Here is an 18,731-nt window from a genome sequence, read left to right as displayed (position 1 = left end):
CGAAGAGCTATCATCCATGTCCTCCAACTCCCAAGGATTCACTACGTCACCTGCGTTCATCATCACTTGACCCCTTCCGTCAACCGTCAACCCCCTCAACCCCTTTCCCCACTTACCCCACCATTTCTCTCCCCAGACAAGCCGGCAGACATCACAACTCACCTTCATCATACACTCACAATATCACATCCTACCTAGAATAACTACGAAGCCCTCAAAATGTCTCTATCAACCCTCCCCTCAGAAACCCTCGCCCTGATCCTCGAGTTCCTCGCAGACTCAGACCTGGCAACCCTCCTCCTCGCCCAGCGCGTCAGCAAGCACTTCCAAGCTGTCATCCAACACATCCTCACCCACCACTCCGCGCAGAAACAGTACCCCGAAACTCCCGCCCCCATCCTCGAGGCTATGAACCCGCTTCTCCGCCACTCCTTCGCTAGTATCATGGACACGGCGAAGCTGGCGCTGAGCCCGGGCCAGCATAGGTTGTTTACGGGGCCGTTTTATAAAATGCCGTGGGTTAGGGGGGAGGAGGGCAGGGAGAGGGATGAGGATGGGGATGGGATGGGTAGGTTTGCGAAGGCGCTGCCGAGGTGTAGGTATATGTGGGGAAGCCCACACCTTAGACCCGAGGCGAGTTGGAGGGGCATTAGTGTTATGTGGGGTATGGATCCGGGGATTAGGAGGGTTGAGGTGGTGAGGTTGGTGACGATGTATGGGGGCATGGGGTTGGGGTGTGAGGAGCTTGAGATTCCGACGGGTGATGGGGAGGGAGTTCTTACGATGGGGTTGCTTTACGATACTATTATGGCGACGGATGGGCCGGTGAATACTCTTGCGACTAGGGGTTGGGTGCTATTGCCGGGGCGTCGGCTGGGGAGTTATGATGACTGGTTAAAGCTACGGGCGCAGAGTCGGTATCCGAGTAATGAGGATATTATGGAATTGTTTGTGCAGGATGAGGGGAGCGCCGTGCTGTTTGTCAAGAAGTTTCAGGATTGTATGGGAGATCATATGGTGCGTAGGCGAAATGTGGAAGATGACGAGAATTTACTTTGGGAGCCGGAGGCGATCGGGGGGTTACCGATCGTGTTGCGCCCGTGGCGGGGCCCGGTTGCTGGGGGTAAGAGGTGTAATAATAGGGAGAAGGAGGTAGAGGATGATGATGTTGGGGATGGCATAAAGGTCGCCTGGGAGGGGTAATGATGATTATGCGGTGCGGTTTATGGCAATTTGTTGCGACGACTATGGGCGTTTGGGGGAGACATCTTGCGACTGTACGAACATTGAAGTATGCACATTGAAATTACAAATGCAATTTCCGGAAAGGGTAGACGCTGACACATTTAACCAATTAAAATGCAGGTTTTACTCAGTTGCCAAGCTCACTAGTTGACTGATAAATTTGGGGAAGAAGAGACTTGATTTCAATTAAGAAAGAACCGAGTTGTCGGGGTAAGACACAAGTGAAAAAATACCAGCCGCCTAGATCTCCATCTATCTCAGCCATAGAAGATATGATTTTTTTACCCCATTTCGCTCCGGACCGTCACATCCATCCAACCACGTCGTACAGAAGATCCAACCAATCCTTAGGGGCAGGTAACGCCTCCTTCCCAAGCAGCCCCCAAGAAGTCGACGCCCTGCATAAGCTCCAGTAACACGCCCAACTATAGCGTAGATAACAAGACTCGGGACCGAATGCCTAAACCGGATTCCCCGATGACCCACATTCGCAATGAAGGTCCGGATGGCAGTTGCTAGAAACACGTGTATACCGGGGCTCGCGTCTTTGACTAACATCCGAATTCTGGGGTTTGATTATTAGCTGACAAAGAGAATCGATCTTCTTGTCTGTATGATTGAGCTTCATCTGGTTCGGCTTTCGGACGGAGGTCTGGTTTTATCGCGAGTACACATGTTGCAAATGCGCATTCAGGGGCATGTTTTCCCGGTTGTGTTCTATCCCATTTCTTCTTGGACCCCTGTTCACGAGGAGACTGCGCCGCAGTAGGTAAACATCACATACGATAGTGATGACACTAGATCGGAACATCCCATTATCTCGGGGACGTTGGGACGAGTTTGCGCTGAAAGTATGGATAACAGCTGTTCGTTCAGCTAAAGAGCCAACGAAGATACAACAACCATAGCTCGTGTAGTACGAACGAGAAGGTGTAGAATACATAAATCCATCCTAGACATTCCCAAATCATCATCCTATTCATTTCCATTTCGAAAAACAGCCACTCTAGTGCGTTTAGGGCGCGAGTGATCGTTCGACGTCTCATTAATCTACGAGTTAGATATGGCGCATATCCGGGAAACAATACGTACGATATCAAGCCAATAAAATCCATTTTCCGCCGATGCTCTCCGGGCCGGTCTGAAGATCGTAGGTTGGGTTTCCTAAGATGGTGCAAGGTAAGTGCCAACGTATGTCAATCGTTTAAGAGGCTGGCCGAATATTAATAGATACATACATTATTGCGATCTATGTTCTATGTTCTATGTTCAGTTATTTATTTGCTCGACTTCTCTAGAGGCGATGACTGCGAAGGCTTAACTTTAATTATCATCACAATTAAAACTTATTGCCTCGAGATGAACTTTCATTCAGCAGTGGCAATCTAATTTCAGAACAAGCGAACAGTTCGTTTCTCATATACCCGCCCAGTACCTAAGAAGCTGTAGTTAAGATACTTTTACTAACTTATCTCTCTAAACCGTGCATGTCAAAATAAAGTCATTTGAATCAAGTCTATACTCCAGATTTTCCTTCCCGCTTGTGAAATCGGGGTTTCAACTCAGACTTCAGCGGTTATTTCGTTTGTCGGGTTTAGAATGGAAATGCTTTTCTTTCCCCGGTGAGTTCATGAAGTTGTAAGACGACTTCCGCGTCCGGATCGGCGGCAATCCCGTATGTGGATCCGGGATGATCAGGGTTTTAACTTCGGGGTAGGAACGATCAATAGTGTCTAAAGGGGAAACCACCCTTTTCGAGAGTACTAGTTATAGGAGAATAAGACAGGTGAGTAAATATATCAATTATGATTGCCGCGGTGCCTACTAGGTACCTACCGAAGCATCACAACTAATTGATATGCTTCCTAACTTTCAATAGACCTAGCTGTCTTGGCAAAGCGTACTTAAAGCCACTGTTGAACCCTAGGTGCGCATGGCCGTTCTATCTTAGTAAGACCTAAACGGATCTATCGTAATACCAAATAAGCTTCATGGAACCGATTAAAGCTGAAAGCTGTAAGATGAGGGGTGAAATGAAGGTTGCTTACCCGGCTACCGATTTCTATTGTGACATTGAAGATGGATTCTCTAAATTTTATATAACATGATACAATTTATAAGGAATCATGTCCATATGATGATATGGTAAAGGATTGCTCGCTAAAGCTAGGAACGATTACTAGTCTATCTGTAGCAAATCCTGAAAAACAAATGTCTCACTACCTCCCATCACAACGAAAGTTTGAAGAGGCGGAGATGGAGTTACTTATGTACCTGCAGTTAGGATCAGCTGAAAGTCCTAGTTAGGCCTATCTTCTAGAGGGCCATCCTGTATTTTAGGCCTAGAAATCTTGGACGTAGGTGCTCTGCGGCCTATACCGAATCTGATCTTGCACCAGAAAAAATCTAGTAAGATATTGTTCCACAACATCTCGTTAAACCTCTATTTAGAAATTTGCTCATGTGATCTCAGTGGGAACTCTAATCGTGGCTTTCTTAGCATCAGCCTTCGCTTACAATTGGCATATTATGTCCTCTTTTGCTTTTCAAGATGAATCATTTAAGCGGACTTTATTGGTAAGACCGAAGCGCTGGAATATCATCCCTGGCGTTAACTAGTATAGCCACGCAAAGAAATCCTCTTCAGACATACCGCACACTAAGAGTTTAGTCCGGACTTCGTTGTTAACGTTGGTCAAGTTGTGCGTAGGTAGAATAGTGAAATTAGATGGTCTTGCTCCAACGATCGTTTGCATAAGGTAATGTAACCACAATGCGTGGGTACCCGAGGCCTAATATAAAATTCCAACAATGTTAAGCACTCATGCTATGCACTCATGCTGTATCCGGCAATTCCGTTTACGCCGCATATCACGTATGATAGGCAGCTCCAATGATGGATCAATAACACGATTTTTCCGTAAATGCAGAAAGACCATCATGATTTCCCAGCCTTGAATACGTTGTGTCTCCATGTCCCCATGGCTTACGTGGCGTCAAAGGCCGAATTGAAGCGATACAGATAAAATGACTACTGACATAGATCTTCGTGGTGTCCCGGACCTCCTGGATAATGGGTGCCGGCGTATTAGAAAGAACTTAAAATGGGCCATCAACATATTCCCCTTTTTGGTAACACGATGTCCGGCACCTTTCGGTATGTCTCCAACAAGGTCCGTAAATCGTCCCTCGAATGGTGTTGTGCGCGCACTTGGGATGGCCGCGACAAATACGCCCTTATATAGAAAAGCGCCTCTCTCCTGGAAATGGTCCTGGATTGATCTTGATACTCATCACCAAACAACAACCACTACCACCTCATCAAACTTCAACTGCAGCCTCTCCGCCACTAGGATCACTCGATAAACCCTATATATCTATCGCATCCCACTCGAATAACGTTTCCTCATTCAAGATGCCTAGCGTCACTAAGACAGGTAGCAAGTACGATGCCATCCCAGGTCCTCTGGGTCTGGCATCTGCTTCTCTTGAGGGCAAAGTAGCTCTCGTCACCGGTGCTGGTACGTATCTGAAAATTTCCTCGCCTGGAGTTTTGCTTTTCGTCTGTTTTCATGCGTGGCGTGGCGCTCCGATTCCCGACCAATACATCGGGTGTTGAGCAAGGCCCAAGAGAAGCCGGCGGTTACTCGCGTTCCGACACCACAGCTGTGGCGTCCCAAGTGCGGGCACCCCCAGGCAAAGTCCGAATCTACTGAAACGCCATTTCATAAATTGATCGAAATATTGGTCTGAAACAGGAAATGCAATGGACAGAGCTAGCTAACGCGCTAATGCAGGCCGTGGTATCGGTCGCGAGATGGCTCTCGAGCTCGGGCGTCGTGGCGCTAAGGTTATCGTGAACTACGCCAACAGTTCCGAGTCGGCTGAAGAGGTGGTGCAGATGATTAAGAAGAGTGGGTCGGACGCGAGGGCCATCAAGGCCAACGTGTCGGATGTAGACCAAATCGTGCGGCTGTTTGACCAGGGTGTCAAGGTCTGGGGTAAGCTCGACGTAGTCTGCTCTAACAGCGGTGTCGTTTCCTTCGGTCACGTCAAGGACGTCACGCCTGAGGAGTTCGACCGTGTCTTTGGCGTCAACACCCGTGGCCAATTCTTCGTCGCCCGCGAGGCCTACAAGCACCTCGAGGTTGGCGGCCGCCTCATCCTCATGGGCAGCATCACCGGCCAGGCTAAGGGTGTACCTAAGCACGCTATCTACTCCGGCAGCAAGGGTGCCATCGAGACCTTCGTCCGCTGCATGGCCATCGACTTCGGCGACAAGAAGATCACCGTTAACGCCGTCGCGCCTGGTGGAATCAAGACTGACATGTACCACGCCGTGTGCCGAGAGTACATCCCCAATGGCGACAAGCTAGAAGATGAAGCAGTTGATGAGGTTAGTTCGTCGTGTGGCTTCTTTGCGGCTTACCTACTCCACAATGTTGATTAAGCTAATAAATGATTCGCAGTACGCCGCGACATGGTCGCCTCTTGGCCGTGTTGGTCTCCCCATCGATATCGCCCGTGTTGTCTGCTTCCTCGCATCTAACGACGGTGGATGGGTCAATGGCAAGGTCCTCGGAATCGATGGTCACGCTATGATGTAAAGGAATTATCTGCGGTATTAAGTTCCAAGGTTGACGAGATAAATTGAACAGTGGGGGTTCTCTGTTAGTCCTACCTCGCATTTGTATAAGTAGTAGTATGGTGCCGAGACAACCAACAGAAATCGAATTATGGCACATAGGCGCGGTTTGAATCTAGATATCAGATAGACCATTAACGAATATCCAGGAAGTTAGTCGGTTTATCTTTCATGTTAGAATAAGCGACATTTCCGCATTAGAAATCACTAACAAATCACGATACCTTGCTTATCTCACACAGACCATTCGCTTATAGGAAATATGATGTCATATCATGGAATATACCTACATATACCGTATACCTAGGTATGTATCTAATGGAGCACAACACGCAAAGGAATAACCTCGAACCGAGAGCCTCATTTCACGGTACTTATACGCCTGGGCACACATACGTGATGTAGTGTTCCTACGTTACATACCTAAAAGATTAAGGATTCCAATCTCATGATATCATGACACGAATGCCAACTCAGAGACATGGCATCGTGGCACTGGATACGTTGGATGAGCTGTCGTGTTGGGGAGAGATGCAAGTTAATATCGAATCACTAGCCCAACATGAAGGGCACTAACTGCAAGTCTTTCGTATCTATATGTAGGCTGTGATAAAAAGCCTTCCAAGTCATTACGGCAAGGCATATTCGGTACATATATACCTACGCTACTTATAAGCAGGCTGTGTCTCCTTTCCTCCGCTCCATGTGGCATCGGCCTGGGCGCTAGACCTGACGGTATCGGTTTGGCAGACAGCCTGCATGACTACCTAGTATTACCCAATGTGTACATGGGTAACTGGATACACGTACTAGGTAAAGAGCTCGAGTCAATAGCTGAATACCAGCTTCTTGTCCGTCCAGGTACTAACCTAGGTAGTCAGGTTTTTTGCTAGAACTTCAAGTAGGTAGGTATTTAAAAAGAATTGGTTGAATGGCGTCTTCATCTAAATCTCTCCAGCATCATTACCTACTAAAGAACAACTGCTGATATTTCTACGACACCAACTCGAAGCGCCTTAGAATCAACAAAGTATGGCGATCGCCGAAACAAACGGCACTTGCAGAAATATACCGCCGGGGGAGAAGTGCGAGTTCAAGGCCTATCATGAGACTTTAAAACATGGCATAAGCTCTACCGAAACTACCGAAGATCCTTTTAATAAAGGCGCCTACCATGACGAAGATAGCGCCTTTGCCTTGGTTATTAGGAGAAAGTTCCAGGAGAATAAGCCAGACAAGACTACCCTACAAGTAAATTCTCCACATATCCTGAAAGCCTTCCGCGAAATAATCAAATCGTACCTTGCTGTGCCGTCCGATTTTACTTCTACCGTGGAACTACATACCCCGTTCGAAATGCTAGTCCACTACTGGTATGAGTTACATGACTACCGGCAATCGCAGACGGACACTGTCGTGCAGGAGCATATGGACCTTCTATTAAAGTTCATGGATCATGAGATTGGACCTGATTTTGAGCGGGCTCACAATATGATCCAAAAACAACAAATCAGCTACGATAATGCCTGGGTCATCTTTCGCCCCGGTGATATTATGTACTCCGAGATGGGCGGCCATTCTTGGCTCTCAGTTTGCCAGAAGACAGCGTATGAGCAGAATATGGACCTTGGACCTTATCTTGAGGTCCACTGTAGCTATACAGACGACAATGGCATGGTTGTAGGTCAGGCAACACATGTTGTCAACATGAACCAGAGGGTTAAATTTCCCGCGGGCAAACCGGTCTCAATTACTGACCTATATATTTACCCACGTAAATTTATTAAGGAGGGTGAAAGCCTCGAGCGCCGCATTCGACGCCGCGGAGAAAAGTTTCTAGCGTTGATGAATAATTCGACGGTAGCTTATGGTATGTGCAAACCCCTTTAATCTTCATCACATCTGCCTACGTGAAATGAACAGAAAAAAGAGACAATGAAACCCACTCATCTCAACTGAGTGTAATACAAAACTGAGCTACCAAATATAAAAACTTTGAAATATTAGGGTAGACTGTTAATGGGATTGCAGATGGTCCTGCCGAATGGCTTAAGGAACCACCTTTTGATTTCTACGATCCGTCACAAACCAAATTTCGCGGGGTATGGCTACCATACACCGAAAATGGAAGGGTCGTCTTAGATCGGAAGACTTTTGGAGAAGAGCAGCCATTAGGTACAGCTCGAGTTAAGAGAATGGACCCTGAGCCGTTATTTTGCCCGCCGTACACGCTTGGCTTCTCACTCGGTCGTAAACAATGGTGCCGATTCTTCGTTGACTGTATCAACGACGTAGAGTGGAAAGCGAAGGCATGGGACTCTCTGATACTTCCGGATAAGGAGAAGCATCTACTTCAAGCTCTAATCTCGTCTCATACGTACTCGAGAAAGCCGCGTGATTTTATGCAGCAGAAAGGAAAGGGGCTTGTCGTTTTGCTCCACGGTACACCCGGCTCTGGCAAAACACTAACCGCCGAAACGGCTGCAGAGGGAACTAGAAAGGCTCTCGTGTCTACTTCGGTTGGCGAACTCAGTAAGGGTGGGAGGTAAGTTGTCTTCCCACTGTAGAATTTTTTCCCCGTTTTCTGAGTCAATACAGTTTCATTTCCGGATCAGCATCGTTTGAAAAAGAGCTCAAGAAACTTCTCCAATACGCAACAGTATGGCAAGCGGTAGTACTTCTCGATGAGGCCGATGTGTTCCTAGAATCCCGAAAGGATATCGGAAGTACCGAACGAAATTCCCTGGTTGCAGGCAAGTTTCTCATCAAACACTGACCTAAAAAGTCTCTAATGCATACACTCTAGTCTTTCTCAAGGAACTCGAATACTTTGGCGGAATAGTCTTCCTAACAACGAACCGTGTGAACTCGTTTGACATTGCTATGAAATCCAGAGTCCACCTCTCTCTTAGCTATACACCACCAGAGCGCGAGGCGCGCCAACGCATCTGGTTTCATTGTCTTACGAATGCGCATACTGATGCTAGCGAGATCGACGTGGATAAGACTATCGGCCTTTTAGTGAAGCACGTGCTGAATGGAAGAGAAATCGCTAACGCTGTGAATACGGCGAGGACATTGGCGCGGTTTGATGGCGTACCTCTGAGGCTGAGTCATCTCAAGACTGTACTCGATGTTCGACAGGGTTTTGACGAGAGTCTGAGGAACGGTAATTCTCTTTGATGATATCGATGAGCTGCCCGGTTATTACGATCATGTTAGCATTCACAACCTTTCCTACTAGGTATCTGTGTAGTTTCCTAAACGTCGACAAATATTGATGAGTACCGCTAAATTGTCAAAACAATGGATGATTTTCAGAGTATGAGCTTTCCGCGATGGAGGGTATAAGTACTTCTCAATACTAGGAGAAATTAATATACCTAGGTACTTATTAGGTGCTAGTTACTAAGGCATATATACAGGGCTTAGCTAGATGACGAGTTGCACACTCAACCAGTGAAGCTAAGCAAAGTTTTAATATTCTTTAATTTATTAATACTGTGTACTAACGTGATTTATAGTGACTTACCTAGGTAGGTAGGTAAGTACCTATCTAATCGCAGCCAATTAATCGAAATTCATAGCGTCTGGGTGTATGTAGGATTAGGGGCATATTCCTTGACGTTATATTCTATTGGATATCGATATCCAAGTTCCGGGTCATCACAGCCTGCCTACCTACACCTACCTACCTACCTGTAGGTGATAAGTGAGCAGAATTTTGAATCAGGCTTTCCGGTTCCTATCCTGACCGACCTAGCAGCCTAGGCATTCATTTCTCAATAACTGCCACGTAGTGTGTTATAATTTTCCAAGTTACCATCTACTTTTCGTACCTACGAGGGAAATATCACTGTAATTAGACTACAACTTGAACCATGTCAAAATTCAATGCCTATACGGTCGGATGGATTTGTGCTGTTGGAAAAGAACTTGTTGCTGCAAAGTCATTTCTTGACGAGGAGCACGACCCGCCAGACCATGTACCCAACAACGATAATAACACATACATATTGGGTCGAATAGGAAAGCATAGTATCGTCATCGCTGCGATGCCAGTCGATCAATATGGCCTGGTTAGTGCTGCGACCGTTGCTAGAGACATGATGCGAAGCTTTCCTGGTGTTAGGATTGGCCTGATGGTAGGAATTGGCGGTGGCGCACCGTCTTTGAAGCACGATATACGTTTAGGCGACATAGTCGTGAGCTGCCCAAGTGCTGGAATTGGCGGCGTGTTACAATACGATCACGGCAAAACGATACAAGGCAAAAAGTTCTCTGAAAAAGGACATCTGAATCAACCGCCACAGTTCGTCCTGACAGCATTAGCAGTGCTCGAGGCCGAGTATGAGAGTGAGGGCCATCGGATAGAGGAAGCCGTTGATGAAATACTCGAGAAAAAGCCGAGACTGCGACAAAAGTACCGTCGTCCAGACGCCAGCACAGACAGGCTATACGTATCAAGTTTTACGCATAAAGGGGGCGATGAGGCAAGATGTACCGAAACTTGTGGTGACGACAAATCCAACCTAGTCTCTAGGGAAGACACATCGGAAGTGAGAGATAATCCTACGATCCATCGCGGTTTAATCGCCTCTGCAAACCAGTTGATGAAAAATGCTCTGGTTAGGGATACACTTTCGAAGGAGAAGGATGTTTTATGTTTCGAGATGGAAGCCGCTGGGCTCATGAACCACTTTCCTTGCATAGTGATTCGGGGTATATGCGACTATTCAGACACCCACAAGAATGATCAGTGGCAGGGCTATGCAGCGATGGTGGCAGCTGCTTATGCGAAGGACCTTCTCTGTAAGATTGCTCCGAATAAGATCGAAGCCGAGAAAACACTCAGCGAGGCCCTTTCTAATAGTTAGTAATTCTTGCTCATACCTTTACAATGTCATTGAGAGCCTATATTAATAATTCGATAGTTGATTGCAAATTGAGTGACGTCCAATCCCGAATCGCCAACTTGGAGGATGATGAATGCACCCAAAGGCTTGTGACTTGGCTTTCTGCCCCAGACCCATCAACCAATTTAAATCGAGCCTTAGATCACCACCACCCAGGTACAGGTTCATGGCTACTTGATAGCGCCGAATACTTGTCGTGGATAACTAGAGAGAACTCCATCCTCTGGCTTAACGGCATACCTGGATGCGGCAAAACAGTTTTGTCCTCCACTATCATCGAGGACCTAGAAAACGCTAAGGGCTACGCTTCCAAGCTCTTGTACTTCTACTTCGACTTTAATGATTCGGCGAAGCAAACATTTCAGCACATGCTTTGTTCATTAATCATCCAACTATACCGTAAAGAAAACAGTGTTAGACATCACTTGGACTCCCTTTACAACCGACAGAATAAACATGACCGACGCTTAAGCATCGAATCATTACGTACAACCTTTAAGAAAATGGTCTGTGAATCAGGCGAATTGTTCATTGTGCTCGATGCTCTGGATGAATGTGGAACCCCAGACTATCCAAAAGGCGGGCTACTGGGATGGAGCTCTTCTATAGGGGCATTGGAAAAGAATATCCATCTTCTCGTCACTAGCCGTATTGAACATGGTATCAAGAGCGTTATTAAGAAATGGCCATTTCCAAAAGATACCGTTACTCTAAGATGCAGTTTCATACACGATGATATAAGCAGGTATATCGAAGCAAGACTCCAAGGACCTGAGTTTTGGGATTGGCCAAGAGGAGTCCAAGAAAGCACGAAAATAATATTGGTAAACAAAGCCGACGGAATGTAAGTACCTCGGAATCAATTAATATCTTGAATTGTACGTTGACAACATAGGTTTCGCTGGGTCGTATGCCAGCTCGACACCCTCAAACATTGTCATCATCAGAAAGCAGTCCAAGAAACTCTGAACTCCCTCCCGAAAACCCTAGATGAGACGTATGCTCGTATCTTGGAAAACGTACCTGAACAACAGCGCCCCTATACAACGCGAATTTTACAGTTTCTAGCCTATTCTGATAGGCCCCTTACAATCCGTGAACTCGCTGAAGCGGCTGTAGTGGAAATGGAAAGGAGAGACCCATTCGACCCGGCCTGCAGACTGTGGAATGCCCAAGAGATCATCAAATATTGTTCCAATTTAGTGGTTATTGCCGCATGGACTGGGACGGAAATACAACTTCATTGTGATCGAGATTATTCAAACAGTTCCATAAAAGTACGACTTGCGCATTCCTCGGTCAAAGAGTACTTAACTTCAACAAACCTAGCTGGAAACCTTGGAAATGACTGTTTAATAGAGCTCAGTGCTAGAGCTTCAATTGCCAAAGTTTGCATCGCCTACCTCCTACAAATATGCAAGAGAGGGAAAGTTCCATCGGGCTTTATAGGATTTGACCAAGACTATCCGCTAGCTTGCTACGCTGCTTCATATTGGATAAGCCATGCCGTAGTGGTTGAATCTAGTTCAGCAGCAATCACAAATTTCATATTGGAATTCCTTTCGTGCCCAGAGGCGTGGAAGCTTTTCAATTATATACGCCGAAAGGATCATCAGCTATACAACCTTAAGCTCAATTTCGCAGCGGTCCATGGACTATTCCATACAGCTCAATATTTAATCAAGGACGGGGAAGATATAAATGTCGTGGTAACTCGGGACTTCACCTCTCGGAGCGAAAACTGTGCCCTTTGGAATGCCGCGCGCGGAGAACATCATCAAATAATCGAGTTACTAATGAACAATGGGGCTGTCCTCGTTGACAAAAATGCAAGTTTTCTCGCAGCCGCTGCAAGTAGAGGTCTCAATGACATGATCAAGAATATGATCAGCAAAGGCGTAGATATAAACAGCCACGATACCAACCATTGTGTGGGTCTTCTAGCAGCTGTGAAATTTAACCATGAAGACACGGTCAGGATGCTACTTGACAACCACGCAGATGTAAAATTCGAGTGTGGAAAGCACGGTACTATCCTTGATGCAGCAGTGGAAACTGGAAGGTCAAATATGATAAAATTACTACTTGACCACGGAGCTGTCTTTGAAACGAGAGATAATAGGGGAAGAACTCCTCTGCATAATTCGGCTTGGTATTATTCACCGGAAAAGGTCAAACTATTGGTTCATCTCGGTGCCGACATCAACGCAGAAGATTGGCAAGGCCAGACTCCTCTACACCTCGTAGCTTCACGTGTAGCTTCAGGAGAAGCTTTAAATAGGAAATATGATGAGGTAGCCAAGATCCTGATTGATAACGATGCTAATGTCAACGCGGAAGACGATGCAGGCAGGACGGTTATACACATGGCTGCCATACACAGCCACAGGAATCTGATCAAGCTACTTGAAGATCGCGGCGTCAACATTGACACAGAGAATTTCCAAGGAAAGACTCCTCTGCAAGTGGCCATAGAGCGGGATCATGAGTTTGGCGTAAGGAAACTACTCGAGTTTGGCGCGGACATCAACAGGGTGGATAAATGTGGGAGAACTCCTCTGCAACTCGCCGTTGAAAAACGCTACAAAGGGGTAGCTATGATACTGCGGGAGAGTGGAGCGAAGGATAAGGACCGCTGAATTCTGATTAGGTACCTATATTAACGCTTAAGGTACTCAAAATACACTCACTTCATGTATACCACAACCACTTAAGCCCCCGTATCCTGCGGCCACAAATCCAGCACAAACGCCTCGCCCCTCAGCGTAAAGTTCCACGTCGCCTGCGTCGGCACATCAACAAGCAAACTATACTCCCCGGGAAACAACACCAAATTCCCCTCCCCATCCCTTCGTCCCAAGCTCCCCAGCGTCAACGTCAAATCCGCAACCTGCTCTCCCCCTCCCTGAACACCATGCAAGCGCTTATACCCCACAAGCCGTTTAATCGGATACGGCACCGGCCCATGCTCCCCCGCCACAAACCCCAAAGCCACGAAATCCGAGTCCGTGGAACCTGTGTTCGCGACGGTGACGGGGATCACCTGGAACGGACAGAGGTCCAAGTGCGTCGCGCCGACACACCCCGCCGTTAAATCCGCGATCTCGAACGCGGTTTCTGCCGGGGCGTTGATCGTGGCGCTGAACTCCGTGTAATGCAGCCCGAACCCGAAGGGTACCGTGGGCGTCTCATACCACATATACGTGCGTCCTGGATTCCCCGTCTGCGCGTCGGGACGTAATCCCATATCCGTCATCGGCACCTGATCCACATAGCTCTCGGGGTACTGCGTCACAGGCAGCCGTCCCGCAGGCGCCACCTTCCCCGTCAACACGTTAACGATTGCATCACCGCCAGCTTGGCCGGGGTATCCCGCCCACAGGATCGCGGAGACGTTCGGGTGGTTTAGGAAGGGAGCGTCGTCGCGCTGGCCGCCCATCTGCGCGAGAACGAACGGCTTGCCGAGGCTGGCTAGCTCGGTCATGATGTCGATGCTTTCGCCGGACCACCGGATCAATGTGCGGTCGTTGCCTTCGGCTTCGGAGGCGACGGTGGGGCCGTCCGCGAAGACGATTATGTCGGCTGTGGACGCGGCTTCGAGGGCGAGCGGGTAGCCGTTTGTCACGGGATCGCCGGGCACGCCGGCGTATACGGCGTTGATACCGGGGGTTTGGGTCGCGGCGTAGTAGGGGGAGTGGAGGTACGGCGCGATGCCTTGGTAGTTGCCTTGCATGTCTGTTGTTGCGTTGGCCCAGTTCCCGATGAAGACGACGGTGAGGTTGGTGACTTCGGAAACTTGGAGGGGGAGGGTGCCGTCGTTTTTGATTAGTACGATGCCCTCTTCTGCAGCCTTGCGTGCGAGGTCTTCGGCGTAAGGGGTGGATACGTTGGAGAAGCCTAGAGATCGGTAGGGGTTGGAGTTTGCTGGGTCGAAGTAACCTAGCTTGATAAGACCCGCGTATAGTCGTGTGACGGCTTTATCGAGAGTGTCATCGTTGATAATGCCTTGTTCGTAAGCTGTGGGTAAGTGGATCTGGTAGTAGGTACCGCAATTGAGATCCGTGCCAGCGAGAAGGGAGCTGGCAGCGGCGCCTTCACGAGTGTCGCGGTAATTGTGAGGTAGGTAGACATTTTGAAGGGCATCGCAATCCGAGACGACGTATTGGTAATCTCGTGTCCAATTCCAGTGATCTCTAAGAATGTCTTGCAGGATGTACGAGTTCGAACAGGTTGGTACGCCGTTCAGAGAATTGTACGAGCACATAACAGAGCCAACGTTTGCCCTCGCACAAGCTTCGAATGGCGGCATGTAATACTCGGCCAGTTCTTGGGAATTGACTTCGGCATCAAATTCATAGCGTTCATTTCCTAGCCAATCCTCGATATCGTATGCAACAAAGTGCTACGATAAGATTTTGGTTAGCATACCTCCATGGAAGAAAGAATTTCAGGAACTATGCATTTTAATCTCACCTTGCAGGTAGCAATCACTTTGAGGACATCGGGGTCCTCTCCACCTTGAAGACCCTTGATTAGGGCCGTCACATAGGAACTCAGATGGAAGGGATCTTCTCCAGGAGTTTCCTGTCCTCGCCCCCATCGAGGGTCGCGATAGGGGTTGATGTTTGGCGTCTACAGCATCTTGAATCAGTATTTATCACCAATTGAAAACGTCTATATTCAATTGGCGGAATTGAGATCATTCAGTCACTACTCGGGGCGCAGGTACGCATTCCTAGTACGCCACATTAAGGAAAATAGGAAAATAAAGAAATTCCAGTGTAGGCGTACCCAATAATCCAATCCCGATCGATTAAAATTGTTAAACGCGCGGGCTTCGGTGCTAACAACCGTCGCCACAGCCTCGATAAGATCGTCGTCGAATGCAGCCCCCATTAAGATCGGCTGTGGGAAGGATGTCGCATAAGAAAAGTCGCCGGAGTTGCTGAACGCCACTCCAGGAGAGGACGCAACGCCATGCAGAGCTTCTTCTGTAATGGTCTTAGCACCTTGCTTATGGCGACCTGTAATAATAAAAAAGGGGGATACATACGCCACCACTCGTAGCTAGGCAGCCCAAGTCTTTCGACCCCGGGTGACGTGCTAGATAGTAGCCCAAATTTCTCATCTTTCTCGAGGGCGGCAACGAGAGCTTGAGCTCTTTGCCCTACAGAAAGACCGGTGTTGCAGACATCGTTGCCGGCTAGGGGACCGCTTCCGCAATCTGGGAAGATGTGGCCGACGGCTGAGACGCCCGAGCTCATCAGCCATATGGCTGACCCTAGGATGAGCGCCATATTGATTATTCTGAGACAACAAGATGATCGCAAGCCGTCCTACCCCAACGGCCGAAGATCGCTGCTCTGTCTTTTATAGCTTCAGAGCTCCTCCAAGCGGTGGAGCAGCGTAGCAGCTGGTCTCCTCATCTTTCCCCGCATCGATGATGCGTCGTGTCTGCGGGATAACCTGCATAGCTCCAAGTCGAGCCCACACGGGGCTGACGGGTTCCAATTGTGGCCGGAAGAAATGTAGATGTCCATCGTAGAGGCACATTGGGATCAGCGGTAGGTGCATATGTGCGCCGGCTGGCTCGGGTGAGATATTGCCGGCCAGACTCCCCAGATTAAATGCTTTTCCGATCGTCAGGTTCCAAGGATCGCCGCCTTCCGAGTTCATTGCCGGTCGACCAATACATATGTTATACTATTATTTATTATTACTAAAAAATACTAGGTAATATTTTAGGTCGAATTCTTTTTCAATTGTGTTATTTAAAGTGCTGTGAGAGGAGGGGATGGTGATGGTAAAGTTTTTACATACATACAAACGCCGGCTTTCAATCGACTAATGCAAGGTTACCTATGTAAGAGGTATTTACCTGACGAGATGCTTGAGGCGGAAAAACACACCCTTGCGGAAGAGAGGTCGCAGCTCATGTCACGCTGGGTAGCTGCCGAATAGTCAATCCCGAGTAACCGAGACAGAGCCTGACTGAAATACCTCAAAACTACTATGAAGTAGCTACCGAGCTTTCTTATGTTCTTTCATGCGTCAAGATCCATAGTCCAAGACAATAGACGACGCCTATATCGACGCCCCCAATGTTGTCTCAAGTATCAGATGATCGTAACGTTACTTCGGTGGCCGTAGAGTTCATCCACTCCGCAGGTACAGGTCACACTGCAATCGCCGATATGCTTCCGCACTTGTTTTCGGGAGTCTCTGGGGACGCCGACGAAGGGTCTTGATGTAGGAAATGCCCAAATTGACGGCCAAGGTAAATCTCCTAAAGTTGGAAGTCGCTCGAGATCTTTTTCAAGCTGTTTGACGATGACAGAATTACAAGTCAAGGTAGTAAGTCCGCCTGCCCAACCGTAAGAGAAGACTGATCTTCCGGGATTTAGTACGCTTTCCAGTGTTTTCTTAATTGGGTCCGTTAATCGGTATTGACAGTTACTGTCGTTCAGATCGATGATACTAATTGGTAATTGTAAGTAGGGAGGGACTTCGTGGATCGACAACGGTTGCGACTCTTTAACTCGCTGCTCTTGCGATTTTCCGGAATCGGGGCTCAGTATTAAATAGGCACGAGCCTTTTCGGAATCAGTTGCTAATGTGTCGACGATATGGAAAAATGTATCAGCCGCTTCCTTAGTACACACGAGCTTATGATTACCTATCATAGGGTATACCAAGGATAACATCGGCCGCTCACTTTCTAGGTCAACATGATCATTGTGAGTAGGACTAAACCAAGGCTGCTTAACAACATTGGTATGAGAAAAGTCAGACGCAAGAGCAACTAAAAGGGAGGTGTCAATGTTAAGAACATCTGTAAAATTTGCTTTGGGACTTGGTGCCATTATATGAAGGAGATCATCCGAGAAAGGTGGCGCCGGCGATAACGCCTCCCCACAGAGTAGAGTGACACCTAGCTGACGACAAACCTCGAGAACTTTATCAACCTCAGCACACACACCTTCTTTGATGCGTGGTAGGATAAGGAAAGTACTTGGACTTTTGGTTTGAATGCGATGTCCTTTGGCCGTGTCAGCTAGGTTCCTGGCCAGCTTCACAAGAGGTATATCCGAATAATCTTGAATAGCTGGCTCGGTGTCTTCATCGTCGTCACTATCCCCGTAGTATATAGCTTCCTTTGCTAAGTCAAATAGCACTCTCTTGTTAGTCATGGATGAAACTTTGGACCACGAATGACCACCGTCTGCGATCACGTCGATAATGAAAGTTCCCGACCGGGATTGCGATTGGCCTTGCGTTCGGACAATACGCGTTCCCGGTGCGAGAATTTGGTTCTTGAATGGACCAGTAGAAACGGCGCATCGCAATCTCACGATATCCCGAGATCTCTTGGCTGTTTCCCATACAGGCTCAAGAAAGGCGATGTTGCTAGACTGCGCACGATCTAATGTCCGATGGTTTTCCGACTGGAGTTCTCGGTAAGTCCTCTCCAAACTCTCTATTTCGGCGCGCAGTTCGTGGGAGAAAGATGTGTGAACATATGTAAGCATATGTTGAAAGTAATCACTGTAGACATCTTCGACATGAGCGACGAAGCGTTGGACTTCGGATTGTACCAACTCCGCGCGCTTGAGCACCTTTTCGCATGCAGCTAACTTAGCTGTATAATCTTGTGTGGCATCACCTGAATGACTACCATCTATTAAAGGGGTCATGATAGATGGTGGAATGCTGCAAGACTAAAATAAAAGAATTACGTTCTTACTCAAGAAGTAAAATAATTTTATAGTGTTCAAGATTAGAAACCTGCTGAAATTAAATGCAGTTAGACATGTAAATGACCCCGCACATTATTTTCGTATATGAATTTAGACTCTCGGTTAAATAGATAATGTATCTTATATTGTATTAAACCGAATTGAATTGTTGCGGGGTTGTTTGCTTAC

General features: G+C 47.6%; 7 protein-coding genes across 7 annotated transcripts; 4 read left to right on the top strand and 3 right to left on the bottom strand.

Moving 5' to 3' along the window:
* Positions 1–130: 130 nt before the first annotated feature.
* Positions 131–1,404, top strand: GGS22DRAFT_149068 (uncharacterized protein). Its single transcript, XM_047959084.1, has one exon. The coding sequence runs from the start codon at positions 220–222 to the stop codon at positions 1,201–1,203; it is 984 nt and encodes a 327-aa protein (XP_047823584.1). The 5' UTR covers positions 131–219; the 3' UTR covers positions 1,204–1,404.
* A 3,100-nt stretch (positions 1,405–4,504) lies between these two features.
* Positions 4,505–6,127, top strand: GGS22DRAFT_149062 (NAD(P)-binding protein; the record flags this gene model as incomplete). The annotated part of the gene is made up of 3 exons (XM_047959083.1): positions 4,505–4,766; positions 5,043–5,641; positions 5,715–6,127. Coding segments are annotated over exons 1-3 (838 nt in total), but the record flags the coding sequence as incomplete, so codon positions are not given.
* Positions 6,128–6,197: 70 nt separating this feature from the next.
* On the top strand, positions 6,198–9,408 carry GGS22DRAFT_149054 (P-loop containing nucleoside triphosphate hydrolase protein). Its single transcript, XM_047959082.1, has 4 exons — positions 6,198–7,760; positions 7,922–8,435; positions 8,489–8,643; positions 8,697–9,408. Exons 1-4 carry the CDS (start codon positions 6,923–6,925, stop codon positions 9,071–9,073), a joined length of 1,884 nt encoding a protein of 627 aa, XP_047823582.1. The 5' UTR covers positions 6,198–6,922; the 3' UTR covers positions 9,074–9,408.
* Positions 9,409–9,771: 363 nt separating this feature from the next.
* Positions 9,772–13,481, top strand: GGS22DRAFT_194104 (uncharacterized protein; the record flags this gene model as incomplete). The annotated part of the gene is made up of 4 exons (XM_047965455.1): positions 9,772–10,762; positions 10,825–11,650; positions 11,702–12,051; positions 12,085–13,481. 4 exons carry the CDS (start codon positions 9,772–9,774, stop codon positions 13,443–13,445), a joined length of 3,528 nt encoding a protein of 1,175 aa, XP_047823581.1. The 3' UTR covers positions 13,446–13,481.
* A 35-nt stretch (positions 13,482–13,516) lies between these two features.
* GGS22DRAFT_176961 (glycoside hydrolase family 3 protein) lies at positions 13,517–16,070 on the bottom strand (the record flags this gene model as incomplete). The annotated part of the gene is made up of 4 exons (XM_047963477.1): positions 13,517–15,208; positions 15,280–15,438; positions 15,598–15,797; positions 15,860–16,070. The coding sequence occupies 4 exons, from the start codon at positions 16,068–16,070 to the stop codon at positions 13,517–13,519; spliced, it is 2,262 nt and encodes a 753-aa protein (XP_047823580.1).
* On the bottom strand, positions 15,975–16,735 carry GGS22DRAFT_3513 (uncharacterized protein). The gene is made up of 2 exons (XM_047966880.1): positions 16,627–16,735; positions 15,975–16,509 (listed from the first exon to the last, which is right to left on the bottom strand). Exon 2 carries the CDS (start codon positions 16,480–16,482, stop codon positions 16,177–16,179), a length of 306 nt encoding a protein of 101 aa, XP_047823579.1. The 5' UTR covers positions 16,483–16,509; positions 16,627–16,735; the 3' UTR covers positions 15,975–16,176.
* GGS22DRAFT_3512 (uncharacterized protein) lies at positions 16,736–18,543 on the bottom strand. The gene is made up of 2 exons (XM_047966879.1): positions 16,807–18,543; positions 16,736–16,756 (listed from the first exon to the last, which is right to left on the bottom strand). The coding sequence occupies exon 1, from the start codon at positions 18,498–18,500 to the stop codon at positions 16,923–16,925; it is 1,578 nt and encodes a 525-aa protein (XP_047823578.1). The 5' UTR covers positions 18,501–18,543; the 3' UTR covers positions 16,736–16,756; positions 16,807–16,922.
* Positions 18,544–18,731: the final 188 nt, after the last annotated feature.

This window comes from Annulohypoxylon maeteangense (assembly GCF_022496945.1).
Source record: "Annulohypoxylon maeteangense strain CBS 123835 unplaced genomic scaffold GGS22scaffold_1, whole genome shotgun sequence".
Classification (NCBI taxonomy): domain Eukaryota; kingdom Fungi; phylum Ascomycota; class Sordariomycetes; order Xylariales; family Hypoxylaceae; genus Annulohypoxylon; species Annulohypoxylon maeteangense.
The sequence above is the reverse complement of the archived record's forward strand: the minus strand, read 5'-3'. Positions and strand labels throughout refer to the sequence as shown.

What these genes read in the sequence shown, in the direction of transcription:
- GGS22DRAFT_149068 (XM_047959084.1), top strand. Translation starts at nt 220, where the DNA reads ATGTCTCTATCAACCCTCCCCTCAGAAACCCTCGCCCTGATCCTCGAG.
- GGS22DRAFT_149054 (XM_047959082.1), top strand. Translation starts at nt 6,923, where the DNA reads ATGGCGATCGCCGAAACAAACGGCACTTGCAGAAATATACCGCCGGGG. An exon ending in TAATTCGACGGTAGCTTATG is followed by an intron (nt 7,761 to 7,921) that starts GTATGTGCAAAC and finishes ATGGGATTGCAG; the next exon opens with ATGGTCCTGCCGAATGGCTT. An exon ending in GAACTCAGTAAGGGTGGGAG is followed by an intron (nt 8,436 to 8,488) that starts GTAAGTTGTCTT and finishes GAGTCAATACAG; the next exon opens with TTTCATTTCCGGATCAGCAT.
- GGS22DRAFT_3513 (XM_047966880.1), bottom strand. Translation starts at nt 16,482, where the DNA reads ATGAACTCGGAAGGCGGCGATCCTTGGAACCTGACGATCGGAAAAGCA.
- GGS22DRAFT_3512 (XM_047966879.1), bottom strand. Translation starts at nt 18,500, where the DNA reads ATGACCCCTTTAATAGATGGTAGTCATTCAGGTGATGCCACACAAGAT.